At 42.0% G+C, this 27,652-nt stretch overlaps 1 protein-coding gene across 5 annotated transcripts in view; it reads right to left on the bottom strand.

The window, feature by feature from the left end:
- Window positions 1-27,652, bottom strand: part of brip1 (BRCA1 interacting helicase 1) — a 189,684-nt gene that overhangs the window by 88,013 nt on the left and 74,019 nt on the right. For 4 of the 5 annotated variants that reach the window (XM_061280150.1, XM_061280153.1, XM_061280152.1 and 1 more), the window contains one exon: window positions 9,498-9,659. The exons of the other annotated variant lie outside the window; for it this stretch is intronic. In XM_061280150.1, coding sequence (XP_061136134.1) covers window positions 9,498-9,659 — 162 coding nt within the window. The remainder of the gene's footprint in view (window positions 1-9,497; window positions 9,660-27,652) is intronic. 5 annotated transcript variants of the gene reach the window in all.

Raw genomic sequence — 27,652 nt, forward strand, 5'->3', positions numbered from 1 at the left:
ACATAAAAGCAAACCTGAAGAAGTGTCACATAAACCTTAAAACTTGGGAAGACAAGGCCGCAGACGGGACGACGTGGAGAAACGCCGCTCAATATAACGTTGATCTCCACCATGCCGCTCAAGACAAACACAGACCTAGAAAGGAGAGAGCCCCCACCAAGCAGGCCCAACCCAAACCCACCACCATTACTTTCCCCTGTCCACACTGCACCAGAGTTATCGGGTCCAGAATCGGCCTTTTCAACCACCTGAAGACCCACAAAGACCAAGAAGGAGGACCGCCATACTCGACTACGAGTGACCGCCAATGATGATGAGTTCCCGTCTGTTTCCCTTGATGCTTCGTTCCACTTCCCTTTACCCTAAATAATTCCTGATCCAAGCTGCATTTGGTCACCATGCTCCATCCCGATCCGTGAAATTCAGCTTGGAGCTGCTTCACTTTATCAGCACAGTCATTCCCTGTTATCTTGTCGTATGTGTTAGCATGTTTAGTCTGGTAATGTCTCTTTCGGTTGAAATGCTTAAACAAGGCTGTGTCTTTATAAATTGGACAAACACAATTGACTTGATTTTCAGTGAAGAAGTATTGTAATTCCCATCTCTTTTGAAAGCGACAGCCTCAATGTCAACTTTCCTTGTTTTCTTTGCAGTCGCCATGGCAGAAATGAGTGGAGAGGGGTTCGCGGCATGGATTCAGACTGATATTTTTAAAGTGGTACTGCCACCTTTTGGTAATAGGAGGAATTACAGTCTCAAGGTTCATGATTTCTTTTTTATTCAGTTTGACAGTGCAGGCAATAAATATCAATAAAATACTTTAATGAACCTTCATTGAATTTTTAAACACCGTATTGTACCTTTAAATGCTTTTATGTATTTTTAAATACTTTTGTAAACATTTTAAAGTCAAACTGATTTTCATAAACAATCTTTATTTAAATATATAAGAAAATAAGAGTACCGTTTTTTTCCATGTATAATGCGCAAAATTTAACGAATATATTGTCCTAAAATCTGGGGTGCGCATTATACATGGGTACAATTTTTTTTTTCCTTTTTTCCTGAATATTTGTCTTTGGCCCCCTGCCTGGGAGAGGCACTGATGAGAGGTTTAGTAGATTAGTCTCCCTTAATCGATGGATGGCTGGGTTCTGTAAGAAGCAGGGACTGTATTTTATAGATAACTGGCCTTCCTTCTGGGGCCGCCCCGACCTGCTGAGGAAGGACGGCCTTCACCCTAACCGTGCAGGCGCCTTCACTCTTTCTAGGAATATAGATTACTGTTTAAGCCACACATGACAGGTCACTTTAGAGCAGGCCGGGTCACAGGTGATTAGACCACCTGTCAAAATGGGTTTGGAGTCTGTTAAGGTAAAGTTAACTAGCGCTAGGCTAGACTCCCAGCATGCACATAGCTCCTTGTGTAGACTAGAGCGTGATAGTTTGAATAGTGCTACAGTACACATAAATGCACTTTCTACTGGGGTAGTAGACAAATCCAATCACTCCACCCCGACCGGTTTTGCTGATGAAACGGTGCCGGTTTCAGATAAATCTACACGTGTAACAAATATTTACTATCAGATTCCCACGGTCGTATCATCCCACCGCACTAACCAACATTTGAGAGGTGATGTCAGGCCTAGAGAACACAATCTTACTTGCATCTCGAATAAATATCCTTCGATAGATACGCACCCGGATCGACCAATTACACTTAAGCTTGGTTTTATGAATATTAGATCGCTTCATACGAAAGCCATTCTCTTTAATGATCTCATCACAGAACATAATCTAAACGTTTTTGGTCTCTGCGAGACCTGGTTAAAACCTAATGAACTGATGCCGCTTAATGAGGCCTCGCCTCCAGATTTTGTGAGCTCGCATGTGGCGCGTCCTCGAAAAAAGGGTGGGGGTGTCGCCCTCATCTCGAATTCCGAGCTTAGTTTTAGGCCTCGTTCGATCAACGTATTTAAAACATTTGAGGTTCTCACTGTCCGATCCACCGCTTTACCGTCATTTTATCTTGCTGTTATTTACCGTCCACCCGGGGCTTACTCTGGCTTCCTGAATGAATTTTCAGAATTTATGGCTGATCTAGTAACCAATGCGGATAATATAATTATCATGGGCAATTTCAACATCCACATGAATTTACCGTCAGAGCCACTTACTTCGGCGTTTCAGACTTTAACTGATCCGTTTGGTTTTACGCAAGCCGTAAAGGCAGCAACGCATAAGAATGGAAATACCATAGATCTGGTATTATCCCGAGGACTTGCAACCTCAAATATAGCAGTACTGCCATACACTACTGTTTTGTCTGATCATTACTTAATAAAGTTTGAAATTCTAGTTCCTTGTCAAAGACAAGAGAGCAATCAGCATTATTGGAGCCGTCATTTCAACTCCATGACTGCAACTGCGCTATCTGAGATACTGTCGCCGGCAACCGCTATATTTCTCACATACGCCGGCTCTATTGATAATCTTACAAATGAATTCAATGCGACATTGTTAAATGCCATTGACGCTGTGGCGCCGTTACGTCTGAAAACTCGCTGTAGAGTGCCTACTCCGTGGTTCACAGATGAAACGCGTACGCTTAAGCAATTATGTAGAAAGCATGAGCGCAGATGGCGTCTAACCAAACTTGAGGTTTTCCATCAGGCATGGCAGGATAGCCTCCTGAAATATAAAGATGCGCTTATTTTAGCAAAAACTCGGTATTTTTCGCAAGTTATTAATCTCAATAAAAATAATCTGAAACACCTATTTGATACAGTGGCAAAGCTGACTCTGCGCCAGCCGACCACCGATAGTTCCTTCCACTCAGCTGACGAGTTCATGAAATTTAGATATTTTATTAGGGCGTCTTAAAAGTTGTGTTGGTATTTCAGGGTCAGCACTAGGCTATCTATCAAACAGGACGCACCGAGTGGTCCATGGCAATGCGTCCTCGGAGCTCTATGTTACGTGTGTTGTCCCACAGGGATCGGTTCTCGGACCAATTCTTTTTAATATGTATATGATTCCGCTTGGCGACACAATACGTAAATATAATATTAGATTTCAATGCTATGCGGATGACACCCAATTATATATGCTGTTATCGATGACAGATCCGCGGGATTGTTGTAATCTTGAGGCGTGCCTTGCGGAGATCAAGTAATGGATGTCTTTCAACTTCCTTCGTCTTAACCCAGATAAAACTGAGATGTTGATAATAGGGCCAACTCGTTATCAACACTTATTCAAGGAAACCGCTATAACTATAGATAACCGTACTATCACTCAAAGCGATACTGTAACTAATCTCGGAGTAATATTTGACCAAACTCTCTCCTTTCAAAAGCACATTAAGAATATAACCAGAATTGCGTTTTTTCACCTTCGTAATATTGCAAAGATTCGTCCGATCCTCTCGACCGGTGTTGCAGAAACTATTATTCATGCGTTCGTCACGTCGCGCCTGGACTACTGTAATGTACTATTATCGGGTCTTCCTAAGTCCCGCATCAAAAGTCTACAGTTAGTACAAAATGCTGCTGCAAGGCTGCTCTCTCGGACAAGAAAATTTGATCACATTACCCCAATACTAGCCAACTTACATTGGCTCCCGGTCCATTTAAGATGTGATTTCAAGGTTCTTCTATTAACCTATAAATCACTGCATGGCTTAGCGCCTTCATATCTCGTCGACCTAGTTGTTCCTTATGTTCCGTCTCGTAACCTTCGTTCGCAAAACGCTACCCTTTTAGTGGCACCGAGGGCCAAGAAAATGTCTGCAGGCTCTAGAGCATTTTCTATTCGGGCTCCAGAGCTTTGGAATGCCCTACCAATGGATATTAGAACTGCTACCTCAGTAGAAACATTTAAGACACGTCTAAAGACACATTTCTATGACATGGCCTTTAACTAACCCAGGGGTGGGCAAACATTTTGACTCGCGGGCCAAACTGGGTTCTAAATTTGGACCGGAGGGCCGAACCAGGAGCAGATGGACGTAGTGTTTGTGTGAAGTAATATAAGCGACCTGTAAAGGTCATTGCATAAAAAAATTTGGTAGGTAGTAAAGCATGGATATTCCAAAAAAGTTTTTTGAAAACAAATGCAGTTATTAACAGCATTAAAATAATAATAATAACAATTCACTAAAAAACTGCTATCAGTGATTCTCATAAAATATGACACTGTTATTATGAATAACAGTCTCCATCACTTCAGTGCCTGCAGGTCAGATTAATGAAAGATGTTTATCTTATGAGATCACATCAAACGGCAAACATTCTGACCAAATATATCATCTTGAAGAATCGGTGAAAGCATACATCCAAATAAAGTAATCAAAACTGCAACACGGTAAGGGGTATCTGAAAATCAGAGCAGAGTTTTAACTCACAAACATCTGGTAACAGAGGTGAGGACGTCGCGAACGTCAAGCCAAATTGGTCACTCTTTTTTTAACATTCAGAACGCCGTCGTCACAGCCCACGCTCTAAATTCGGGGCTGATACAAATAGAGCGCGAGTGCGCCATGTCCGTACTACTGAGTACGTACACGCACTTGTGAGTGTGCACCGAGCTTTCTGACACGGCTTCCGGTAGTAAATGCGCAGGCGAGCGCTTCGCCATCTACTGGGGAAACGCAGTCATTGCAGGCAAAATGACCAAAAAAAAAAAGTTTAATAATACAATTTGTTCAGGGTTGGCGGGCCGGATTAAACGGTCCCGTGGGCCGGATGTGGCCCGCGGGCCGTAGTTTGCCCACCCCTGAACTAACCTGTAGTGGCCGATTCGGCTGGAGTTTGTTTTCTCTCCCTCTACACTCCCTCCCTCCCCGGCTTTCTGTCTATCTGAAGCCCTTTGAGACTGCTTGTGATTTAGGGTATACAAATAAACTTGACTTGACTATTCTTTTTTAAGAACATCCCCCTCGAAATAAAACTTGATGTCACCTTTCTTCTTGTTTGTTGTCAATCGCGCATTGCATTCAGCCATCCTGCCCAACACAGTCAGTAAAATTCCTAATTGACGACATCGTTTGATGCGATGATGCAATCCTTGATGGTGTGTTATTGTCAAATATTGTTTGTTTTTTAATCTCCATCGCAAACCGGATATCATACGGAGGCCGCCATTACAGATGCGCAGAACGGATGCGCAAGACACGTCAGCTATTTAAAGAGCGAGAGTTCAGTTCTCTACCTAAATGCGTATTACAGGTAATATTTTATTTCACAACACTTTGCCTTGTTCCTTTCTTCTCTGCTGTTCACTTCAAACACGCTCCATACGAACACAATGCTCTCGTATCAGACGCTTGCTCGATCACCTGCTCGTTTGCTGTCACAATGTACCCGACACAAATCCGAAACATTTCTTCGCTATCGAGTTTGCTAGCGCATGCGCAGTGATACTGACCGGCAGAATAACAACCGGTTGTTCTCAAAGATGATCTTTTTTCTGAAATAATTTTACGTTTACGGACTTAAGTAGGAGTCAAAATTTGGGTGCGTATTATACATGGGTACAGGCTTTTTTCCAGCATTGACATGCCATTTTTAGGGTGCGTATTATACATGGGGGCGCATTACACATGGAAAAAAATGGTAAATATATTGTTCCAATATCCGCAAGACGTTTATGAACCAGTGTGCCACTAGTGCCGGGGCAATATGATCAAACTTTCTCTTTCTTGTGAGCAGTCTAGCTGCAGAATTTTGTACCAACTGTAGACTTTTAATAATAGACCTAGGAAGATCAAAGAACAAAACATTGAAGTGCTCAAGGCGCAAAGTAACAAACGCATGTATAATAATTTCCGTATCACGGGTTGAAAGGATAGGATCTTAGCAATATTACAGAGGGGAAAAAAAACACACTTTCTAGTTACCGTATTTTCCGGACTATAAATCACAGTATTTTTTCATAGGGTGTGACAAATACTCTGGAGCAATTTATGTGTGAAATTATTAACACATTATAACATAATGTGTTATGTTATTTTCACACTAAACCCCAAGAGGGCACTCGAGGCCTGTGTTGGCAACTGACAAGTCTGACGTTAAGTGACGTAGAAAAGAAAGTGCCGCAACTTCTACCTCCGGAGTTAGCGGAGTTGTTTAAAAGTGACACAGAGGATAACAATTTCATTGGATTTAGTGATTTGGAGTGACAAGGGTGGTTTAGTTAACATGTTTGCGTGTTATTTATTCTATAGTTATCTGAATAACTCTTAATATGTTATGTTAACATACCAAGGTTTGTCATGTAACATTAGCATATCATACAATTATCCAGCTTTATTTTTATTTTGTCTGTTTTTGGTGTTGAAATAAATTTGCCCCCAAATGCGACTTATACTCCAGTGCGTCTTTCCCTTCTTTATTATGCATTTTATGGCAGGTGCGACTTGTACTCTGGAGCAATTTAGGGGGGTATCAACCTCGGCAACCTGCGAGCATTCGCCCGCCTACTGCGACAGCATCTTTTGGCACATCTCAAGGCAAAATTAGTTAAGTTGTGAGTACGGAAATCAGCTTGCCTCTGTAAACCTAACTAACGGGCAGCAGTGATGCGACAACATCCGCCTTATTTTCGGCAGCATTTTGGCGCTACCTTCCACAAGGACCTTTAAAAAAAAATAATGAAAGAAATTAAAAACAAATACCTTTTCCCCATTCCAGCCGGGTGCTGGCGTCCATATAAGTCCGTTACGTCTGACAGCAGTAAAAAGTAACTTTAAAAAACTTTAAAAATAACTAAAAAAAAGGTAACTTTCAACACTTTCAGATCGCAACCTATTTTTCTTTTTTTCTGGCAGTGTCTTGCAACAGTCAAAACACCGGTAGAGGGTCAGCACTTTCTGAACTACCGAAGACCACCAAAATAAAAGCACAGCGCATCAAATTGTGGACTCAAAAAATAAACATGGCATTAGCAGTATTTTACCATTCGAAAACAAAAGCTTGTCAAAGATGATGAACTGACTGTAAATTCTGGACTATAAACCGCACCAGCTAGAATGAGGGGAAAGTCCTGTTTTGTTCATATATAAGATGTACTGGACTATAAGGTGCAGGTGTTTTACATGAAATGTCATCATTTCTATTACCTTGTTTAACCAAAACAAATCATTTTACAATATCATAAAAATCATGAAAAATCCATAGATAAGCCGCACCGGACTATAAACCGCAGGGTTCAATGCATGTGCAAAAAGTAGTGTCGTATAGTCCGGGAATTACGGTAATAATAATAATTATTACAATGAATAATGATAATAATAATACCGTATTTTCCAGACTATAAATTGTGTTTTTTTCATAGTTTGGGTGGGGGGGCGACTTATACTGAGGAGTGACTTATATGTGAATTTTTTCATACATTTTCAAGATTAAAAAAAAAAAAAAGTGAAACCGGGATGTAGCAAGGGATTACTGTAATTTTAATTTCAAGTGATGTCAGCAGCGCGGCGCGGCGGTTGTTTACCTAAAGGACAAATATTTGATCACGGGATGACGAAACTGACGAAGGGCCCCACGTACTACCAGCATCATTAGCGGCTTTGTTTTTAAGTGACACGGAGGATGAAGAGTTTGAAGGATTTAATGATTTAGAGTGACACAGAAGGTTTGAAAAACTATTATGGCTTCTACGCACGATCGGTCCTACTCTACGGAGCTCTCTTTCAGCTCCGTGGATGGAAGTCGGGGGCCGGCGCTCGGCCGGGTGGCTGTCCGGGGACGGTGGATGGGGTTCGGACATAGCTTTTACGCACGCCCGGTCCTATTCTATGGAGCTGTCTTCCACCTCCGTGGCTGGAAGTGCCACCTCCGGGGATGGAAGTCCACCCCGCCACACGCCTGGAAGTCGACGCCGGTGCTTGGGGCCGTGTGGCGGTTAACTATTTATGTTATAGTTATTTGATATATTTTATTTTGTGTAGCAGCACCAGGTTCCTGGGGGTGCACATCAGTGAGGATCTCTCCTGGTCCACCAACACCGCATCACTGGCAAAGCAGGCCCAGCGCCGCCTGTACTTCCTCCCGCTCACTCTTTCTTTGATCCTCTGCCCTCTGGGAAAAGGTACAGGAGCCTGCGCTCCCGCACCACCAGACTCACCAACAGCTTCATACTCCAGGCTGTTAGGATCCTGAACTCTCTCCCCCCTTCTGCATAGCGTCCTGTACTTTTGCGCTATATTCTGACTGTCAGACAATACAGCAGTATGCACACCTGCTCCGTTTTTGCTCCTCTTATTTATTGTGTCATTTGTTTATTTATTTATTATTTATTAATCACTCTTATTTATTCATTGTTTGTGCCTTTTTGTTTTTATTTTTTGTGTTGTTTACTTGTATGTATATTGTGTACTATGTCTTGTCACCGTGGGATAGTGGGAATGTAATTTCAATTTATTTGTGTGTCTTGGCATGTGAAGAAATTGACAATAAAGCAGACTTTGACTTTGACTTTGAACTTGTATATGTTTTTATCGTTACAGTTCAGTAGTTGTTGGCTCGTTGAACTCTTGTTCTATTAAATAAAGAGCCGGTTACCAAACACAAGTCTTTCCTTGTACTTTTTTAACGCTACAATATAGTTATACACTAGATCTGTGGAATAACGAAAAGGCTGACATCAGGGCGCACGCGCGGCGTTGTTGACAATGGACGAGGAATTTGATCAATGGATTTAATGATTTGCAGTGACACAGATACACACATATTGCTTATATAATAGTTATTTTGTATATAATTTATATATCGTTATATGGACCTGTGGAATATTTTGAAGTGCAAGCGCCGTCAGCGGCGCGCACCCATTGTTGACATAAAGGACGATTGGTGGATTTAATGAATTGGAGTGACACAGATGGTTTTATAAACGTGTTATTTATGTTATAGTTTTTTGAATAACTCTGAATGTTACGTCAGGCCCATTCTCAGCTCTTTGTTTGTCTTTATGTCACGTTAGCATACCTATCGTTTAGCCTGTTCTGGCTCGTTCATGTTTGTTATTGGTGTTGGATCTTGTCGAAGAAATTTCCCCCAAAATGCGATTTATACTCCGGAGCGAATTTTAGTCCGAAAAATACAGTAATAATAATCTGTTACAGTTACGCCAACTAGCTCCTCAATACTTACCCGACCAAATCTCTTAAATTCAGAATCTCCAATTATTAGTTAATGTCCGTATTTGTTTCCTAGTGTCGAATCCGTAACCGAGTCATTCATTCGTGTTATTAATCCAAATAAGATCCAAGAAATCAAACAGGACAAAAAGGCTTCAAATGAACACACAGCAACCACCGTGACATTCCCAGAAATATGAAGTCAAAAACGTGAGACTGACATTGAAATCATGGCTCACTTTTAGCCAGCCTTATAACAGTTGCCGTGCTCACAATGCAGAAATGTTGTACGTCACCCGAGGCCAAATACACTTCGCAGATTTTTTCTTTTAAATTGATATGTGTACATATTTACCTTGTAGGAAGGCAAGAAGCAAAGCACACCCTTGGGCACAACTTTGCAGACATTCAGTAGCAGGGCACCAACTTCATCCTGGAAGGCATATGTTTCAGCATGTTGAAAGGTGGCACAGAGCTTTCTACCTTGAGGTCCTACACCAACAGTGCCAACCCAAACCTGCAGAAACATTTTCCAATTAAATGTTCAAGTTTTTCATTTCTCATTCAGAGAATGTCAGCTCTCGTGTGCTATCAAATGTAAAGTTTTGTTATTTCTTTATTTTATAAATTATATTACCAGTTGTTATACGTCATGGGTAAATGTATGTGCATGTGTGGCTGTGGTCCCTTTAACCCAGTGCTTCTCAATTACTATCTGTGATGCCCCCCCTAGGGAGAAGAAAACATTTCACGCCCGCCCTTCATATTAACCCTTATTAACATTAAAGAAAACAAAAAATAAATAAAAAAGAAAGATCAACTTACAATAAAGAATAACTTTATTAATAACATTGTTTTTTTAGTCTGTAACAGAACAGATTCAAAGTGCATCACTTTACTTGAAATTAGAAAATAAATTATAATTATTCAAACAATAAACATTCTTGACCAACTGCCATTTTATGCTGGAAAAAATATGATAAAATAATAATAAACATATATAATATTAAATTATATAACAGCAATAAATAATATTCAGTTCAAAGTAATCAGCAACATTAACTCAGGAGCACAATATATTAAACTTTTTAACCTACAAAACAAAAATGAATAAAACCAATTGTGCTGTTTTTTTATGCAAAATGAGGCAGCGAAAAATAAATGAAATAAATAAATGAAAAGTAAAATAAAATACCCTTCATCCAGATTTCAACCACCAAGCAATAACCATTTTCAACAACATAACATTCATCTTAACTGGATGGCCTAATTCTCAAAACCATTTCAAGCTAAAAGGAAAGACTTGTCACTATCATCTATATTTACAAAACTGAAAGGAAGTCTTATGAAAATAAAATCATCAAACATCAAGTTCTCAAACTAATTTATAAAACCAGAAACATTTATAATTTTTTATTTATTAGCTAATAACTCAAAATAGGGAACTGATTTGTACAACACAACAGTTACAGAACAGAACATTTAACATACATTTTTTTTCTTATTTTTTTTTAACGTTTTTTTTTTTATTAGCAGCTTAACTAAAATCTCCTCCTTTCTCATTATTTTTTCTCCCCACTCCACTCGACAACAAAATAGTTCGGGAACTAATTTGTACAACATAACAGTTACAGAGCAGAACATATAACACATAACTTTTTTTAATGTATTTTTTTTATTAGCAACTTAATAACTAAAACCTCCTCCTTTCTCACTATTTTTTCGCCCCACTCCACTCTACAACACCAGTCTCCTATTTCTTTGTGCAAAAACTCTCACAAATCCATCCATATCCAAGTTACTCGTTATGGACCGCTAAGATGACCAAATTTATCTTTCGCTTGTGTAACATGGTGCGACGATAAGGGGTTAGGACCCGCGACAATGTGGACAAGGAACGCTCACACGATGCTGAAGACACACCAATTACCAGGGCTGTTACATACAATTTATGCAACTCAGGAAAAGCTTCCTTGTACTCCTGTAGGTGTTTACAGACAGTGGATAGTTCTGTTTCATTTGGACATTTCTTGAGCAACATCTGTTTTGCCACAAGAATTAAATTTTTTAGATCATCTGCCACAGTGCCAGCCAGCGCAGACAGAGGATGCAACCCGGTTGAATCTAGAAATGTGCTGGGTTTGGGTGCAAGACTAGATATGGCTCTAACTAAGGAGCGACTTGTGTTTTTTTTTCAAAAATTTTCCAAAAAAAAAAAGGGAAACCGCGATGAACGAACCGCAATGTAGCAAGGGATTACTGTAATTTGAATTTCAAGTGACGTCAGCAGCGCGACGTCACGTCAGCAGCGCGACGACGCGTCAGCAGCGCGGCGACGCGTCAGCAGCGCGACGACACGGCGTGGCGGTTGTTTACATAAAGGACAAAGATTGACTCGACGGAGCTCTCTTTCACTTCCGTGGATTGAAGTCGGGGGCCGGAGCTCGGCCGGGTGGCTGTCCAGGGATGGTGGATGGGGCTCGGACAATGCTTTTACGCACGCCCGGTCCTACTCTACCGAGCTGTCTTTCACCTCCGTGGATGGAAGTCGAGGGCCGGCGCTCGGCCGGGTGGCTGTCCGGGGACGGTGGATGGGGCTCGGTCATGGCTTTCACGGACGCCCGGTCCTATTCTATGAAGCTCTCTTCCACTTCCGTGGCTGGAAGTCTACGCCGCCACACGTCTGGAAGTTTGTTTTGTTAAATAAAGAGCCGTTTACCAAACCCACGTTTTTCCTTGAACTTGGTTAACGCTACAATATAGTTACCGTTTTTTTCCGTGTATAATGCGCCCCTATGTATAATACGCACCCTAAAAATGGCATGTTGATGCTGGAAAAAAGCCTGTACCCATGTATAATATCCACCCAATTTTTTTAATATATATTTTTTTTAATTTTTTTTTTTTTTTTTAAGTCCCAATGATCGTCACACACGCAGGGAGGCAATGGGTCCCATTTTTATAGTCTTTGGTATGGTCTTAACTAGGCCGGATGTAATTTTTTTTGTTGACGTTGATTTCTCCGACTGCCCGTAAAGGCACCACCGCGATCAGTGCGGACGTGAAAAAGGCGGCTCTGTATGGGAGAGATGTTGAAGAACAATAAAAACACCCTTGGAAACCAAAACTTGCCCCTCGTCGTGACTCGGAGCCGCAACAAATGTTTCGGATTTGTGTAGGGTACATTGTGACAGCAAACGAGCAGGTGATCGAGCAAGCGTCTGATACGAGAGCATTGCGTTCGTATGGAGCATGTTTGAAGTGAACAGCAGAGACGAAAGGAACAAGGCAAAGTGTTGTGAAATAAAATATTACCTGTAACACGCATTTTGTTATTTGCTGATTGAAACTGCTAATTAAACTGTGAATTGAAACTAATAGGAAGAAAACAACTCTCGCTCTTTATATAGCTGACGTGTCTTGCGCATCCGTTCTGCGCATCGGATCCATAGTGCGCATGCGCAGTTATACTGCCTCAGTATGACGTCCGGTCCGCGATGGAGATTTAAAAAAAAAAAATTGACAATAACACACCATCAAGGATTGCACCATCGCATCAAACGATGTGTCGTCAATTAGGAATTTTACTGACTAAGTGTGTTGGGCAGGATGGCTGAATGCAATGCGCGATTGACAACAAACAAGAAGAAAGGTGATATCAAGTTTTATTTCGAGGGAAATTTGTCATGTCTCGTCCCCAGTTTTGCTATGTGTCTAGGTTGCCATAGTTTCTGTTTGCGTCGCCCCTCCCTTCCTGTGTCACCTCAATCAATGTAACGTGTTTTGTATTTAAGTCCTGTCTGCCTCTCGCTCACCGTCGGATCATTGCATGTGTTACTGTCATGATATCTGTTTGGTTTCTGTTCCTGTCTTTGGTAATGTCTTTTTGTTCGATGTCTTTGTCGGTCAGTCCTGTTGTTGGTTTTGTTGTACCATGATTTTCTTAAAAAAAAAAAAAAAAAAAAAATTGTACCCATGTATAATGCGCACCCCAGATTTTAGGACAATAAATTAGTTAAATTTCGCGCATTATACACGGAAAAAAACGGTGTATAGTAGATCTGTGGAATAACGACGAGGCTGACGTCAGGGCGCACGCGCGGCATTGTTCAGAGACAAAAGACGAGGAATTTGATCGATGGATTTAATGATTTAGAGTGCACAGAGGGTTTGATAACGTTATTGCTTATATAATAGTTATTTGATATATAATATATATATCGTTGTTCTGCCCTCAGAATTGTTTTCATGACGTAAGAACTGTTTTCTATGAAAAGAAGAATACACAATGGTTATTTGTCGTTCGGAAGCAAACCGGAAATGTATTTTTTGATTGATTGATTGATTGATATCTTTATTTCGAACATCCAATACAAAAAAGAAAGAAAACAAAAAAAACAAAAACAAATAACACTCTAAAGTGCTACATAAGTCCATACAAAACAAACAAACAAAAAATAAACCAACAAATAGAAGTAAATACATTAAATAAATTAATTAATTAATAATAATAATACATAAGTAAATAAAAATAAAGAATGCTCGAAAAGGAGTAGGAGGAAGCATAGCTTTTTAGATTCCTACCCCTTTCTCACTTCATCCATTAAACCAACGATTCAACATACTATACTGTAATTCTACAATATAACACAAGTAGACAAACTTGCACACTTATTGTTCAGTTTCATTTTTACCTGTCTGTAGCCCTTTGGCACTCTTAACCTTTGTACCCGCTAAACAACATATTTTTATAAAATTTTTTAAACTGGTGGATATTTGGACTTTGCTTGAGTTCCTCACTTAGATTGTTCCATAGTTTGACCCCGGTTATAGTTATACAGAAACTTTTTAAGGTTGTTCTTATGTTTAAGATTTTGAAGTTGTGATTCCCTCTTAACTTATAACCTCCCTCCCGATGCCTAAATAAGTTTTGGATATTATCTGGTAGTTGTTTTGCTTTTGCCCTATACATGATGATTGCTGTTTGATAAGATACTATGTCAGTGAATTTCAATAGTTTGGATTGTATGAAAAGTGGATTTGTGTGTTCCAAGTAGTTGACTTTATGAATAGTCCTTATTGCTCTTTTCTGCTGAATGATAAGTGGCTGTAGTGAAGTTTTATAAGTATTCCTCCAAACCTCAGCACAGTAATGCAAATAGGGCAAGACTAGAGAACAATAAAGTGTACGAAGTGAATGATAATCCAGTAATTCTTTTGCTTTGTATATGACAGCCATGCTTCTTGAAATTTTAGACTTTATGTTTTTGATGTGTGGCTTCCAACTAAGCCTGTCATCCATTATAACCCCAAGAAATTTGTTTTCCTGCACCCTTTCAATTTCATTTCCATCTATTTCTATTCGTATCTTTATATTCGCTTTGCCAAATACCATAAACTTGGTCTTACTTACATTTAATGATAATTTGTTCCAGTCGAACCACATTTTTATTTTTTTCATTTCCTCATTCAGCATTGATTCCACTTGTTGGATGTCATCACCTGAACAAAAAATATTTGTGTCATCTGCAAAGTTGACGAGTTTTAGTTCTTTAGAGACTTTGCACATGTCATTTATATACAAAATAAATAATTTAGGGCCTAAAACTGACCCTTGTGGAACACCACAAGCTATTTCCAGATATCCAGAACAGTGATTACCCAACTTTACATACTGTTGCCGTTCTCGCAGATAATCCTTTATCCAGTCTAATACTAATCCCCTTATCCCATATTTTTCTAATTTATTGAAAAGTATATTATGATTAATTGTGTCAAAAGCTTTTTTGAGGTCAATGAAAACTCCTACTGCATGTTGTTTGTTGTCTATTGCATCTGTGATTTCCTCGATTGATTCCATTAATGCCTGTGCTGTTGATCTGTTTACTCTTAAAACCATATTGGTTCTCTGCAAATAATTTATGTTTTTCCAAAAATCCATCCATTCTTCTGTTGAAAAGCTTTTCCAATATTTTTGAGAGTTGTGGCAATATTGAGATAGGTCTGTAGTTTGTAAAGTTGTGTTTGCTCCCAGTTTTGTAAAGAGGAATCACCTTAGCAATTTTCATCTTCTTTGGGAATGTACCAGTTAAAAATGACAAGTTACAGATGTACACAAGTGGCTTTGAAATCCCCTCAATGATTTGCTTAACTAACATCATATCAATCCCATTGCAGTCGGTAGATGTTTTATTTTTACATTGTTGCACAATGTTAATGATTTCATTTTCATCAACTGCCTTCAAAAACATTGAGTGAGGATTCTTTTCTATTAATTTATCTGTGTTGCCAACATCTGGCGCTGGCATCGGTATGTTTTTTGCTATTTGAGGCCCAACATTTACAAAGAACTGATTAAAACTGTTTGCCACTTCTTCCATATTATAATTTTCAGTATCATTTATAACAAAATATTTAGGTAATTTATGTTGTTCGGTACCTTCTCTAATAATGTGGTTTAGGAGAGTCCATATCCCCTTATTGCATTTTGAAATGCACCGGAAGCTGCGCATGTTTTTGTTGAAGCGAGTTGACAACTGATGAGTAGAGACGTTAGCATTACTTGTGTCAAAAACGAATCTTTCTCCTCTCCTTATCCTCACGGAATCAACGGCTGTAAGTTATTGTTATTGGATAACTTTATTATTGTTTATAAGATAAGAATATTCATAATAGAAACTGTTGTTTTACTTGCAGTTTCACTCGTTGTGTTTAACGCTGAACAGAAATAAAGGGAGCAAGACGCTCTGAATCCTGGCTCACGTGTTCTATACATGAGTTTGGCTGGCTGATGAACTGTGACAACGTACACGAAGTACATAACGCACAGGGAGATCAGTACAGTGAAAAGCCGTAGTATAAAGTGAAAAGCCGCGGTGAAGTGGAAAGCCGCGGTGCAGCGATTTGAGGAAACAATGAAAGATTCAAACATGGCCGCCAAAGATGTATCCAGTGTTATCGTCGCGGAGACGGTAGACTCTGAAGAGAATTCACGTCGACCTTCATCATCCAAGTCATCAGTCCACATTCGATCGAGAGCTAGTGCTAACTCCAAGCGCTCGTCATCCTACAATTCCGTTCTGGAGGCAGCTACCAGAGCCAGAGCTTCGGCTGAAGCAGCGGCAACCAAGGTAGCCTATTCAAGGAAGCAGTTGGAAATTAAAAGGCAACGAGCTAGGCTAGACATAGATTTAGAAGAATTAGAAATTGAAAAGGAAGCAGAAGTGGCACAGGTGAGGGCAGAAGTATTGGAAGCAGCTGCAGCTATAGAAAATGAAGATGTGCTAAGCATAAAAAGTTATTTGCCAGTGCACGTGGCTCAAAAACGCACTGAAGATTATGTGCAAAGCCAAACACAGCTCAACGCGCAGTCCCTTGTAGCCTACAGTGGAGTCTGGCGCCACAAAACCACACATAGTCCACCACCTGCGGCAGCTGAGGAGAGGTCCTCACACAACGTCTGCAGACCATCAATGAATGAGGAACGTGAGGAAAAGGAGCAGTTCCAAGAGGCAATCAACACGACGTATTATGGCCCCCCATTTCATGGTGCAGTCAGACCTTGTGAGTACAGCCTCCTGCGACAGTCATCACCCATACCTACGACACCACCACGCATGGATGACTTCAGGCCTTTGCGTGATAACTTCAGGCCTCTTCAGAGTGACATCGGAACCCCGACTCAGCCTTCACATGCAGCAAGGCACACATCTGCCCCAAAGCTACCTGACATTCCACATATGCAACAAGGTCAGTATTCTCCTCCTCATGCCAGCCCTCCACACATGATAGACTTTGCCAAGTTTCTTGCTCGCAGAGAATTAGTGACTCCTGGCCTCACAAAATTTGATGACATGCCAGAGAATTTTAGGGCATGGCAGTCCTCATTCCTAAATGCAACACAAGGCTTAGGTTCATCATACAGTGAGGAGCTGGACCTCTTGGTGAAGTGGCTCGGTAAGGACTCGTCTGAACATGTAAAGAGGATCCGTGCTGTTTACGTCACCAAGACCAAAGCTGCTCTACAACTGTCCTGGGATAGACTGCATGAATGCTATGGCGCACCAGAAATAATTGGAAATGCCCTGTTTAAAAGAGTGGACGATTTTCCCCGTCTCTCTGCTAGAGACAACACGAAGCTAAGATTGCTCAGTGATCTCCTCATGGAGCTATTAGTAGCCAAAAACGATGGATATCTTCCTGGCCTTGCATACCTCGACACGCCTCGTGGGATAAAGCCTATCGTGGAGAAGTTACCTCCAGGCCTGCAGGAGAAATGGCTCGGTGTAGGCTCAAAGTACAAGGAGCGCTACAGAACATCTTTCCCTCCCTTTTCGTTTTTTGTGGACTTTGTGTATGGCCAAGCCAAGGCTCGAAATGACCCAAACTTCAGCCTCTCCATCAGTAGCCAGCCGTACGGCAAAGGTGAGAGAGCTCCATTCAAGCCAAGTGAATTTAAGACTGCTGTATCTGTGCGCAAAACAGACGTGTTTAGTACCACTGATGCAAACACCTTAAACTCTACGGACGATGGAAAGGAAAACAATGACCCGGCTCGTTATTGCCCTGTGCAAAAGAAAAAACACCCATTAGAAAAATGCAAAAACATTACAGGAAAGAAAAGACATTCTTAAAGAAAATAAACGCTGCTTTAAATGCTGCGCTCCAAACCACCTTGCCAAGGATTGTCAGGCATCATTGAAATGCGGTGAGTGTGACAGCCAAAGACACAGCTCTGCGATGCACCCAGACACCTCTCTGCCTCTCGATCAATCGGCCCTTCCACAAATGGACACAGTGGCACAAGGAAATTCCCCACTCGAAGTGACGTCTCGATGCACGAAGGTTTGTGGCAAGGGCAACCTCTCACGTTCATGCTCAAAGGTGTGCCTGGTGCGAGTCTTCTCTCGGGGACAGCCAGATCGCTCTGTCAAGATGTATGTCATACTTGACGATCAGAGCAACCGCTCACTGGCCCGCTCTGAATTGTTCCACCTTTTCAAAGTCAAGAGCAGCATCTCCCCTTACCTGATGAAGACCTGCGCTGGCACCACAGAGATGGTCGGCAGGAAGGCGGCGGGCTTTCAGATCGAAGCAGTGAACGGAGGTGTGTGCCTAGACCTTCCACCTCTCATTGAGTGCAATGAAATAATGAATAACAAATTTGAGATTCCAACTCCAGAGGTAACCCTCGCACACGCGCACTTGAAACATCTCGCTCCTCTCATCCCCAAGCTGGATCCTGATGCAGACATGATGATCCTGTTGGGGAGAGATATGATACGTGCACACAAAGTGAGAGATCAAGTCAATGGTCCTCATAACGCTACCTTTGCCCAGCGCCTGGACTTAGGCTGGGTCATTATAGGCGAAGTCTGCCTGGACAACGCCCACAAGCCAACCCTGAGCATCTTCAAAACTCATGTGCTTCAAAATGGACGTCCGTCACTTCTCGTTCCTTGCCAAAACAACATCTGTGTGAAAGAGAGACCATGCTACGGCGGGGAGGACAAGCATGGCCACACTACACAAACGTTGAAAGCATTGCCAGTCGAGGATCAGCTCGGGCAGACTGTTTTCCAACAAACAGACAGCGACAACAAGTGTGCCATGTCCTTTGAAGACGAATTATTCTTGAAAATAATGAAAAAAGAAGTCGCTCAGGATGAAAGGAATACCTGAGTAACTCCCCTACCATTTAAGTCGCCTCGCCCTCGGCTCCCAAATAACAGAGCGCAAGCCCTGTCTCGTCTCAGCTCTCTACGGCACATTTTGAGAAGAAACGCTGAGATGAAAGCGCAGTTTTCCTCCTTCATGGAAAAGCTTTATGAAAACAACCATGCAGAGATTGCCTTATCCATTGACGACGCAAAAGAATGCTGGTACCTGCCCTTTTTTGGTGTGTACCACCCCCAGAAGCCTGGGCAAATACGGGTTTGACTCAAGCGCCCAACTGAACGGCCTCTCCCTCAACTCAGTGCTACAGGGCCCGACTTGAATAACACTCTGCTTGGCGTGCTGTTGCGTTTCAGGAAAGATCTCATTGCTGTCACTGCGGACATCCATCAGATGTTTTATGGATTCCTGGTGAGGCATGAGCACAGAGATTACCTCAGATTTCTGTAGCACAAAGACAATGACCTGTCTAAAGAGGTTCAAGAGTACCGCATGCGGGTACACGTCTTCGGCAACAGTCCATAGCCTGCAGTAGCCATCTATGGACTACGACGTGCGGCTAAGAAAGGCGAAGCAAGGTATGGCAATGACACAACACATTTTGTGCATAGACATTTCTACGTTGATGATGGACTCGTGTCACTGCCCACAGAGTCTGCTGCCATAGACCTGCTGAAACGTACCTGTGCCTCACTCGCCGAGTCTAATTTGAAGCTGCACAAAATAGCATCGAACAGTATCACTGTGATGAAAGCATTCAAACCTGAAAAGCTGGCCTCTGGCATTAGAGAGCTGGGGGAGGATGATGATACTCTCCCTCCGCAGAGGAGCCTAGGCTTATGCTGGGACATTAACACAGACATGCTCACCTTTAAGGTAGCCATTGCTGATAAGCCTTATACTCGCCGTAGGGTGCTGTCAGTTGTCAACAGCGTCTTCGACCCACTGGGTCTGGCCGCCCCAGTGACCATCAAAGGCAGGCTGCTGCTGCTGCGAGAGCTGTCCAGTGGGGTCCAGGATTGGGACACTCCACTCCCTGACGAAAAGGCGAGCATGTGGGAAACATGGGAATCATCACTCAAAGAGCTGAGCAGCCTCCATGTGCCCCGCTGCTATGTTTCAATGTCACTCTCGGAGCCAAGGTACACCGAACTGTGTGTTTTTTGTGATGCATCTAACTGGGCCACAGGGGTGGTTGCATACTTAAGAGCAGGGCTGTGGACTCGGTCGGATTTTTGCACCGAGTCCGGCCTCTTGGCCATGAGTCCGAGTCCGGCTGTCCATTTTTTCTGTTAATTCATGTGACTGCTTAGTCTTTATTCAAGGCTAATTTCGATCAAAATCTAAATAATTACAACAGTTTTGGGATGGTTTTGTCTTTATTAAACATTTAAACGAATACAATAAACAGATACTTTCAAGTTTTAATCATTAATTACACCATTATAGCTCAGACATTTATCTAAACACAAATAATTAGTGACGACCCCTTATTTGGAAAGCGAAAAACCCGTGTCGTACGGTGTCAGCATGTTGTTTTCAATAAAAACATGAAGACCTCACGTTTGCGTCAGTCAATTTTAATTTTTATAAAGGGTTATTCTCATTTGATGCCATCCGCGTTCTGCCATTGAAGCGGGGTGCATTCAAAGACCAGTCGTACAGACGGAACACTCATTCACTCCACCAAAACGCAACAATATAATTACGTGAGCTCTTTGCATAAACCTCAATGCAAAGAAACTCCTCTTTTTGGGTACAGGGTACAAGGAGTATATATTACAAAGGAGACTTTATACTTAATTGTGATCATCATTCATCCATCCATCCATTTTATTTTATTACTCAGGTATTTTCAAAACAAATTAATATTGTTGCATTTATTAATTTGCTTTAACATGACGCAATATAATTAAAAGCTGACACGATAGCAATGTCAAACGTGTTCATTTAAGAAAAAGCCACACACGTTTTGTGATCAAATCTTTCATAACGAGAATGATTTGAGTGAATTGATTTTACAATTTTTATCCCCCCACCCCACCATCTGTCACTTTGCTTGGGACAAAAGGAGCCTTCAGAACTGAAATTTCGTCTCAATTATTCATTCAAATCATTTCACTCAAATCATTCTCGTTATGAAAGATTTGATCACAAAACGTTTCCGTCTGTACGACTGGTTTTTGAATGCACCCCGCTTCAATGGCAGAACGCGGATGAATTTAAAGACATCAAATGAGAATAATCCTTTATAAAATTTAAATTGACTGACGCAAACGTGAGTTCTTCATGTTTTTATTGAAAACAACATAGTGCTGACGCCGTACGACATCAGTTTTTCGCTATAATTCGGTATAATTCGAGGTAGTCCACGCTCACCCAAAGTTAAGGTTTCATGGGAATATTATTGTCATAATTGTCTGGACCATATATGATAATTGTTTAATGGTAGTTATTGATAGATCTTGAAGATGTCAAGTTATAGGTGCATATAGCACGTTCATTGTAAGAGGGGAAGACATGTGTATTTTGGGCTAACTCATATTCCGTAGTAGAAAACCCCCGGAAGTGGGATGGGCGCATTCTGTGTTGTTGTGGTACGCCCAGTGAAACCATTGTGAGTAAGAAATAAAGCAGTTATCATTCACGTCGTTGTCCGACCTATTCTTGCTATCTAAGAACCTGGAAAATAGTAAGGATATAACATATATCACGGGTCATTACGACGAGTTTGGTGGAGTTTTTACTGCTTCTTCCAACTCCTACCGCGTTGACTGTAACCTGACACTCTCTGGCTGCGTCTTGCCTCTTTTTTTTCATTGTCGGACTCGGTGGACTCAGTGCTGATTTTGACCGAGTCCACCGAGTCCGAGTCCGGCAAAAATGACAGAGTCCGACCGATTCCGAGTCCCAGAGTCCGAACCGAGTCCACAGCCCTGCTTAAGAGCAGTCAGTAAGGAGGGCGATTGCAAAGTGGGATTTGTGATGGGGAAGGCTAGACTGTCACCGCAGCCGGAGGCTACGATCCCACGACTCGAGCTCTGTGGTGCCGTCCTGGCTGTTGAGCTGGCAGAGTTGATCTTGAGTGAACTGGACTACAAACCAGACGCTGTGAAATTCCACTCCGACAGCAAGGTGGTCCTTGGATACATCTATAACGACTCAAGACGCTTCTTTGTGTACGTGCACAATCGTGTGCATCGTATTCGCCAAACAACCTCTCCTGAGCAGTGGCATTATGTGCCGTCGGAACATAACCCCGTTGACTTAGCCACCAGGTCAGTACCTGCATCACAGCTGATGGACACAATGTGGTTCGTAGGACCCGACTTTCTTCACAAGACTCCTAAGCTGGATAAGCACATTTAGTTCGATCTGATAGAGCCTGGGAAAGATGTGGAGGTCAGACCGCAAGTGACAGCTTTACTTACGCACATCGAAACCAAGCCACTTACCTCTTCAAGATTCCAGCGTTTTTCCAAAAAGGAGCTCCTTGCTGAGAGCAGTTTCCTTTCTGATACATCAGATGCGTTTTCACAAGTCAATCGCCACCTCAGACTCAACAGACACACCGCAGCATGCATGCAAAGGCTGGCATCGGTGCGGCGGACCTCGCACTCCTGAGGAGCTTGCAGCAGCCAAGAGACTCATACTAGAGACTGTCCAGAGAGATGCATATCCAGATGAATACGCTGCTCTCAAAGCACGCAGAGAAGTCTCTAACTCAAGTCAGATCTTGACCCTGGACCCCTACATGTGTGAGGGCCTGCTGCGGGTCGGAGGGCGCCTCAGGCATGCTTCTCTCGACTCAGAGATAAAACACCCAATCATCCTCCCGAAGCAAAACCATGTCACCAGGCTGCTTGTGGAACACCATCATGCAGAGGTAAAGCACCAGGGGCGACAATTTACAGAGGGAGCCATCAGGGCAGCTGGACTATGGATTGTCGCTGGAAAGAGGCTGGTCAGCTCTGTTCTCTATCACTGTGTGACATGCCGTAAGCTGAGAGGGAAGTGCAGAAATTGGCTGACCTCCCTCCGGAGCGACTCGACACCTCTCCACCCTTCAGCTATGTGGGGCTGGATGTATTTGGACCGTGGACAGTGGTGACCCGACGCACTCGTGGAGGTGCGGCAGAAAGCAAAAGATGGGCCATTCTGTTCACATGCATCTGCACCAGAGGAGTACACATTGAAATTATTGAATCGATGGATACTCCCAGTTGCATAAATGCGCTACGGAGATTCTTTGCCGTCAGGGGCCCAGCAAAGCAGCTCAGGTCAGACAGAGGGACGAATTTTGTGGCTGCTAGTGCAGAACTAGGGATGAGGCCCTATCATGAAAAACAGAACAATATCTTCAATTATCTCCACAGCAAAGACTGCATGTGGGTGTTCAACCCACCACACGCTTCACACATGGGAGGTGTGTGGGAACGCATGATTGGTGTGGCACGAAGAATATTCTATTCCATGCTTCTGCAGAACAAACGTACTCGCCTGACTCATGAGGTCCTGTGCACGCTGATGGCGGAAGTGTCGGCGATAATCAATGCCAGGCCGTTGGTACCTATTTCATTAGACCCCTCTGCTTCAGTCTTGCTGTCTCCTTCCATGCTACTGACACAAAAGCCAGGCCTTGCTCCTCCGGGCGAGTTTGCCGGGAAAGACTTTCTGGGAGGCTAGTGGAGGCAAGTGCAGGCGCTGGCGAACGAATTCTGGAACCGTTGGAGAAGTGAGTACCTGAGCACTCTTCATCCAAGACGTAAATGGCACAGGACACACCGCGACCTTCAACCTGGGGACATTGTGCTGCTAAAGCAAACTCAAGTGCCAAGGAATGAGTGGCCGATGGCTATGGTCATATCCACCTCCAAGAGCAGCGATGGAAGGGTCCGAAAGGTTGAGGTGAAAACATCATCCCATGGCACCTCGAAGACTTACCTGCGGCCCATTTCTGAAGTGGTCCTTCTCATGGAAAAGGCGGATTAAAAGTGGATTGAGAAAAAGGGAAGTAGTTTCAAAGGTTAGTGGCATTACATGCCAGACGGGGAGTGTTCTGCCCTCAGAATTGTTTTAATGACGTAAGAACTGTTTTCTATGAAAAGAAGAATACACAATGGTTATTTGTCGTTCGGAAGCAAACCGGAAATGTATTTTGAAATGCACCGGAAGCTGCGCATGTTTTTGTTGAAGCGACTTGACAACTGATGAGTAGAGACGCTAGCATTACTTGTGTCAAAAACAAATCTTTCTCCTCTCCTTATCCTCACGGAATCAACGGCTGTAAGTTATTGTTATTGGATAACTTTATTATTGGTTGTACTAGGTTCATCTTGTTTTTTCTTTTTCAATTGATTCTCTGGTTCTTCTATATCAAACAATTTGTTTTAGGTTTATTTACCTGACATGTTTCGGCGGATTCTTCCGCCTTCATCAGAGTGTCACTGATGTGGTTGTGACGCGTCTTTATCAGCTGATGGATGAAGGCGTGGCTCACCTGTCAGATTTGACAGGTGAGTCACACCCTCTGCTGTCAGTTCACCTCTCCAAAACACTGTTCCAGGTTGTAGAGAGCATGCTCATATCACACGACATCATTTCACTCTTCACAAAAACGCCCACAAAACCCACCATACACATAGTACATAACAGACTATCAGCAGACAAGACACTCAAGAAACGGACAAATCTAACAGCACAAGACATCACCCAACTACTTCATTTCATCGCTACCTCCACATACTTCCAATACAGAAACACAATATACAGGCAAAAAGAGGGATTCCCCATGGGAGACCCTCTTTCTGCCATCATGTGCAATTTCTTTATGGAAGATTTAGAACAGAAGGCACTCTTAACAGCCCCGGACACATACAAACCCACTCGATGGAAACGTTACGTCGACGACATTCTGGAAAAAACAAAAACAGGACATACACAACACCTCACAGACCATCACAACACCATAGACACCACGGGTAACATCAAATTCACTCATGAAGAGGAAACAGCTCGATCCATAGCCTTTTTAGACATCAACATACACCACACAGACAATGGTGACATAAAAACAAAAGTACACAGAAAACCCCCACACACCGACCAATACCTCCTCTGGACATCAGAACATCCCACTATACACAAAATGTCAGTAGTCAGAACACTATACGAACGTACAACAATAATCACAGATCCGGACGACATAACACAGGAAGAAAAATACATACAACACGCACTCAAAAAATGTCAGTATCCACAATGGGCAATAACCAAAGGTGCAGAACAGGTAAAAAACAAAAAACACAAAACACAGGAGCAAAGAAAGAAACAAACAAGGAAACAGGAACCCATCGGAATGGTGACGTTGCCGTATGTGAGAGGAATTACGGAACGCATCAAAAGAGCAATGAAAAAATACAACATAAGCACGCCTATCAAACCACATATAACACTCCGTCAGATACTGGTCCACCCAAAGGACAGAGTCAATCCGGAAAATAAATGCAATTCCATATACGAGATTCCATGCAAATCATGTAATAAATCATATATCGGGGAGACAGGGAGGAACTTCATCACAAGAAAAATGGAACACAAGAAGGAATGTGAGAATGAGACAGCAACAAGACAAACAAGAGCAATAAAACTACAAGCACAGCAGGAACACTACAAGTCAGCCATCACCGACCACTGTAAAAGGGAAAACCACATCATGGACTGGGAGAAGGCCAAAGTCATCCGCACTGAAGAAAACAAACATCAGCGTTGGATCAGGGAGGCCATTGAGATCCGCAAGCGGGGCCCGAGGACCATCAACAGGGACGAGGGAGCCTACATGCTCTCTACAACCTGGAACAGTGTTTTGGAGAGGTGAACTGACAGCAGAGGGCGTGACTCACCTGTCAAATCTGACAGGTGAGCCACGCCTTCATCCATCAGCTGATAAAGACGCGTCACAACCACATCAGTGACACTCTGATGAAGGCGGAAGAATCCGCCGATACATGTCAGGTAAATAAACCTAAAACTAACTTTATTATTGTTTGTAAGATAAGAATATTCATAGTAGAAACTGTTTGTTGTTTTACTTGCAGTTTCACTCGTGTTTAACGCTGAACAGAAATAAAGGGAGCAAGACGCTCTGAATCCTGGCTCACGTGTTCTATACATGAGTTTGGCTGGCTGATGAACTGTGACAACGTACACGAAGTACATAACGCACAGGGAGATCAATACAATCGTTATATGGGCCTGTGGAATATTTTGAACTGCAAGAGCCGTCAGCGGCGCGCACGCATTGTTGACAAAGGACGCTTGATGGATTTAATGAATTCGAGTGACACAGATGGTTTTATTAACGTGTTATTTATGTAATAATTTTTTTTAAATAACTGAATGTTACGTCAGGGCCGTTCTCCGCTCCTCGTTTGTGTTTGTCACGTTAGCATACCGTATCGTTTAGCCTGTTGTTGCTCGTTCATGACTGTTCTTGGTGTTGGATTTTGTCGAATAAATTGCCCCCAAAAATGCGACTTATACTCCGGAGCAACTTATATATGTTTTTTATTTTCACTTTTTTGGGCATTTTATGGCTGATGAGACTTATACTCCGGAGCGACTTATCGTCCAAAAATGACAGTACATATATTTTCTACAGCACAAGAATGTTTGTGTCATGATTACCATCTAAAAACCATATTTAAAAAAACAAAACAAAAAAAACATGTTTTTCCATTTTCACGCACTTTTGCAAGAACTCCAGGGAGCCGCTAGGGGCGTCCTAAAGAGCCGCATGCGGCTCTGGAGCCGCGGGTTGCCGACCCCTGTCCTAACCAGACTGACCAGTGTTGTGCACTACCCCACCAGTGCATAAATCAACCATATTTTTCATACAGTATACACATATATACTGTATATGATTATGCTGTAGATTTTAGACGAGTCTGTAATTCGGCTATACATAGACCTAATATAGACAATATAATATACACAGTATATACTGTAAGTATATACTATACTGTATACTGTAAGTATATACACAGTAATCCCTAATAATTGGTTCTAAGACCACCTGTGATAGGTGAAAATCAGCGAAGTATGAACGATGTATGTTTTAATTGGAAATCTACCATTCCCACTGCGCACTTGACGTCTTTAGACGTCTTGTCTATGTGTAGACTGATTTTAGACAAGTCTATAATTTGGCTATACATAGGTCTAATAAAGACATAAATAAATCCAACAAATATGATCATATTTCAAAATATTAAACTCTAAACCAGCTGTAAGTGTTAGAAATAATGTACAAAGTTGTATTGCTTTGTTTGAAACAACCATTGATCTGTGTAAACTGTGGTTATTTTTGTAACCATATTTAGACGCGTCTATAATTGGTTGTTGCAGAGACCAAATATAGACGACAAAATTAAATCCATCAAAGATAAAATATTAAACTCTAAACCAGATGTAAGTTATATAAATAATGTAGAAATGTTATATTGCTTTGTTTTAAATCTTAAATATAACCCATGGACGGAGATCAATTTTAGAGTAAAAACAACTCGATAACTTCCCACTAGGAGACAGCAACGTGCATAAATTGTGTGCCACCGTAAAACAAAACAAGAAGTGTGCGGAGAAAGTAAAGTTTTCCTATGTGTTTGTTGGAGTTTAAGTTGACGACTGTTGGGTCTTATGGACAAAATCACTCCAGAAAGACACTAAGAAAGGCTGCTTAGAGGTGAGTCTTCAAGTATTTCAATAAGAATTGTTGTTTTGTCCTGCAAAGTTTGCCCATTTCATTATCAATCAATTGCAAAGTTGCACTTAAGA

Source organism: Syngnathus typhle, linkage group LG6 (assembly GCF_033458585.1).
Source record: "Syngnathus typhle isolate RoL2023-S1 ecotype Sweden linkage group LG6, RoL_Styp_1.0, whole genome shotgun sequence".
Classification (NCBI taxonomy): domain Eukaryota; kingdom Metazoa; phylum Chordata; class Actinopteri; order Syngnathiformes; family Syngnathidae; genus Syngnathus; species Syngnathus typhle.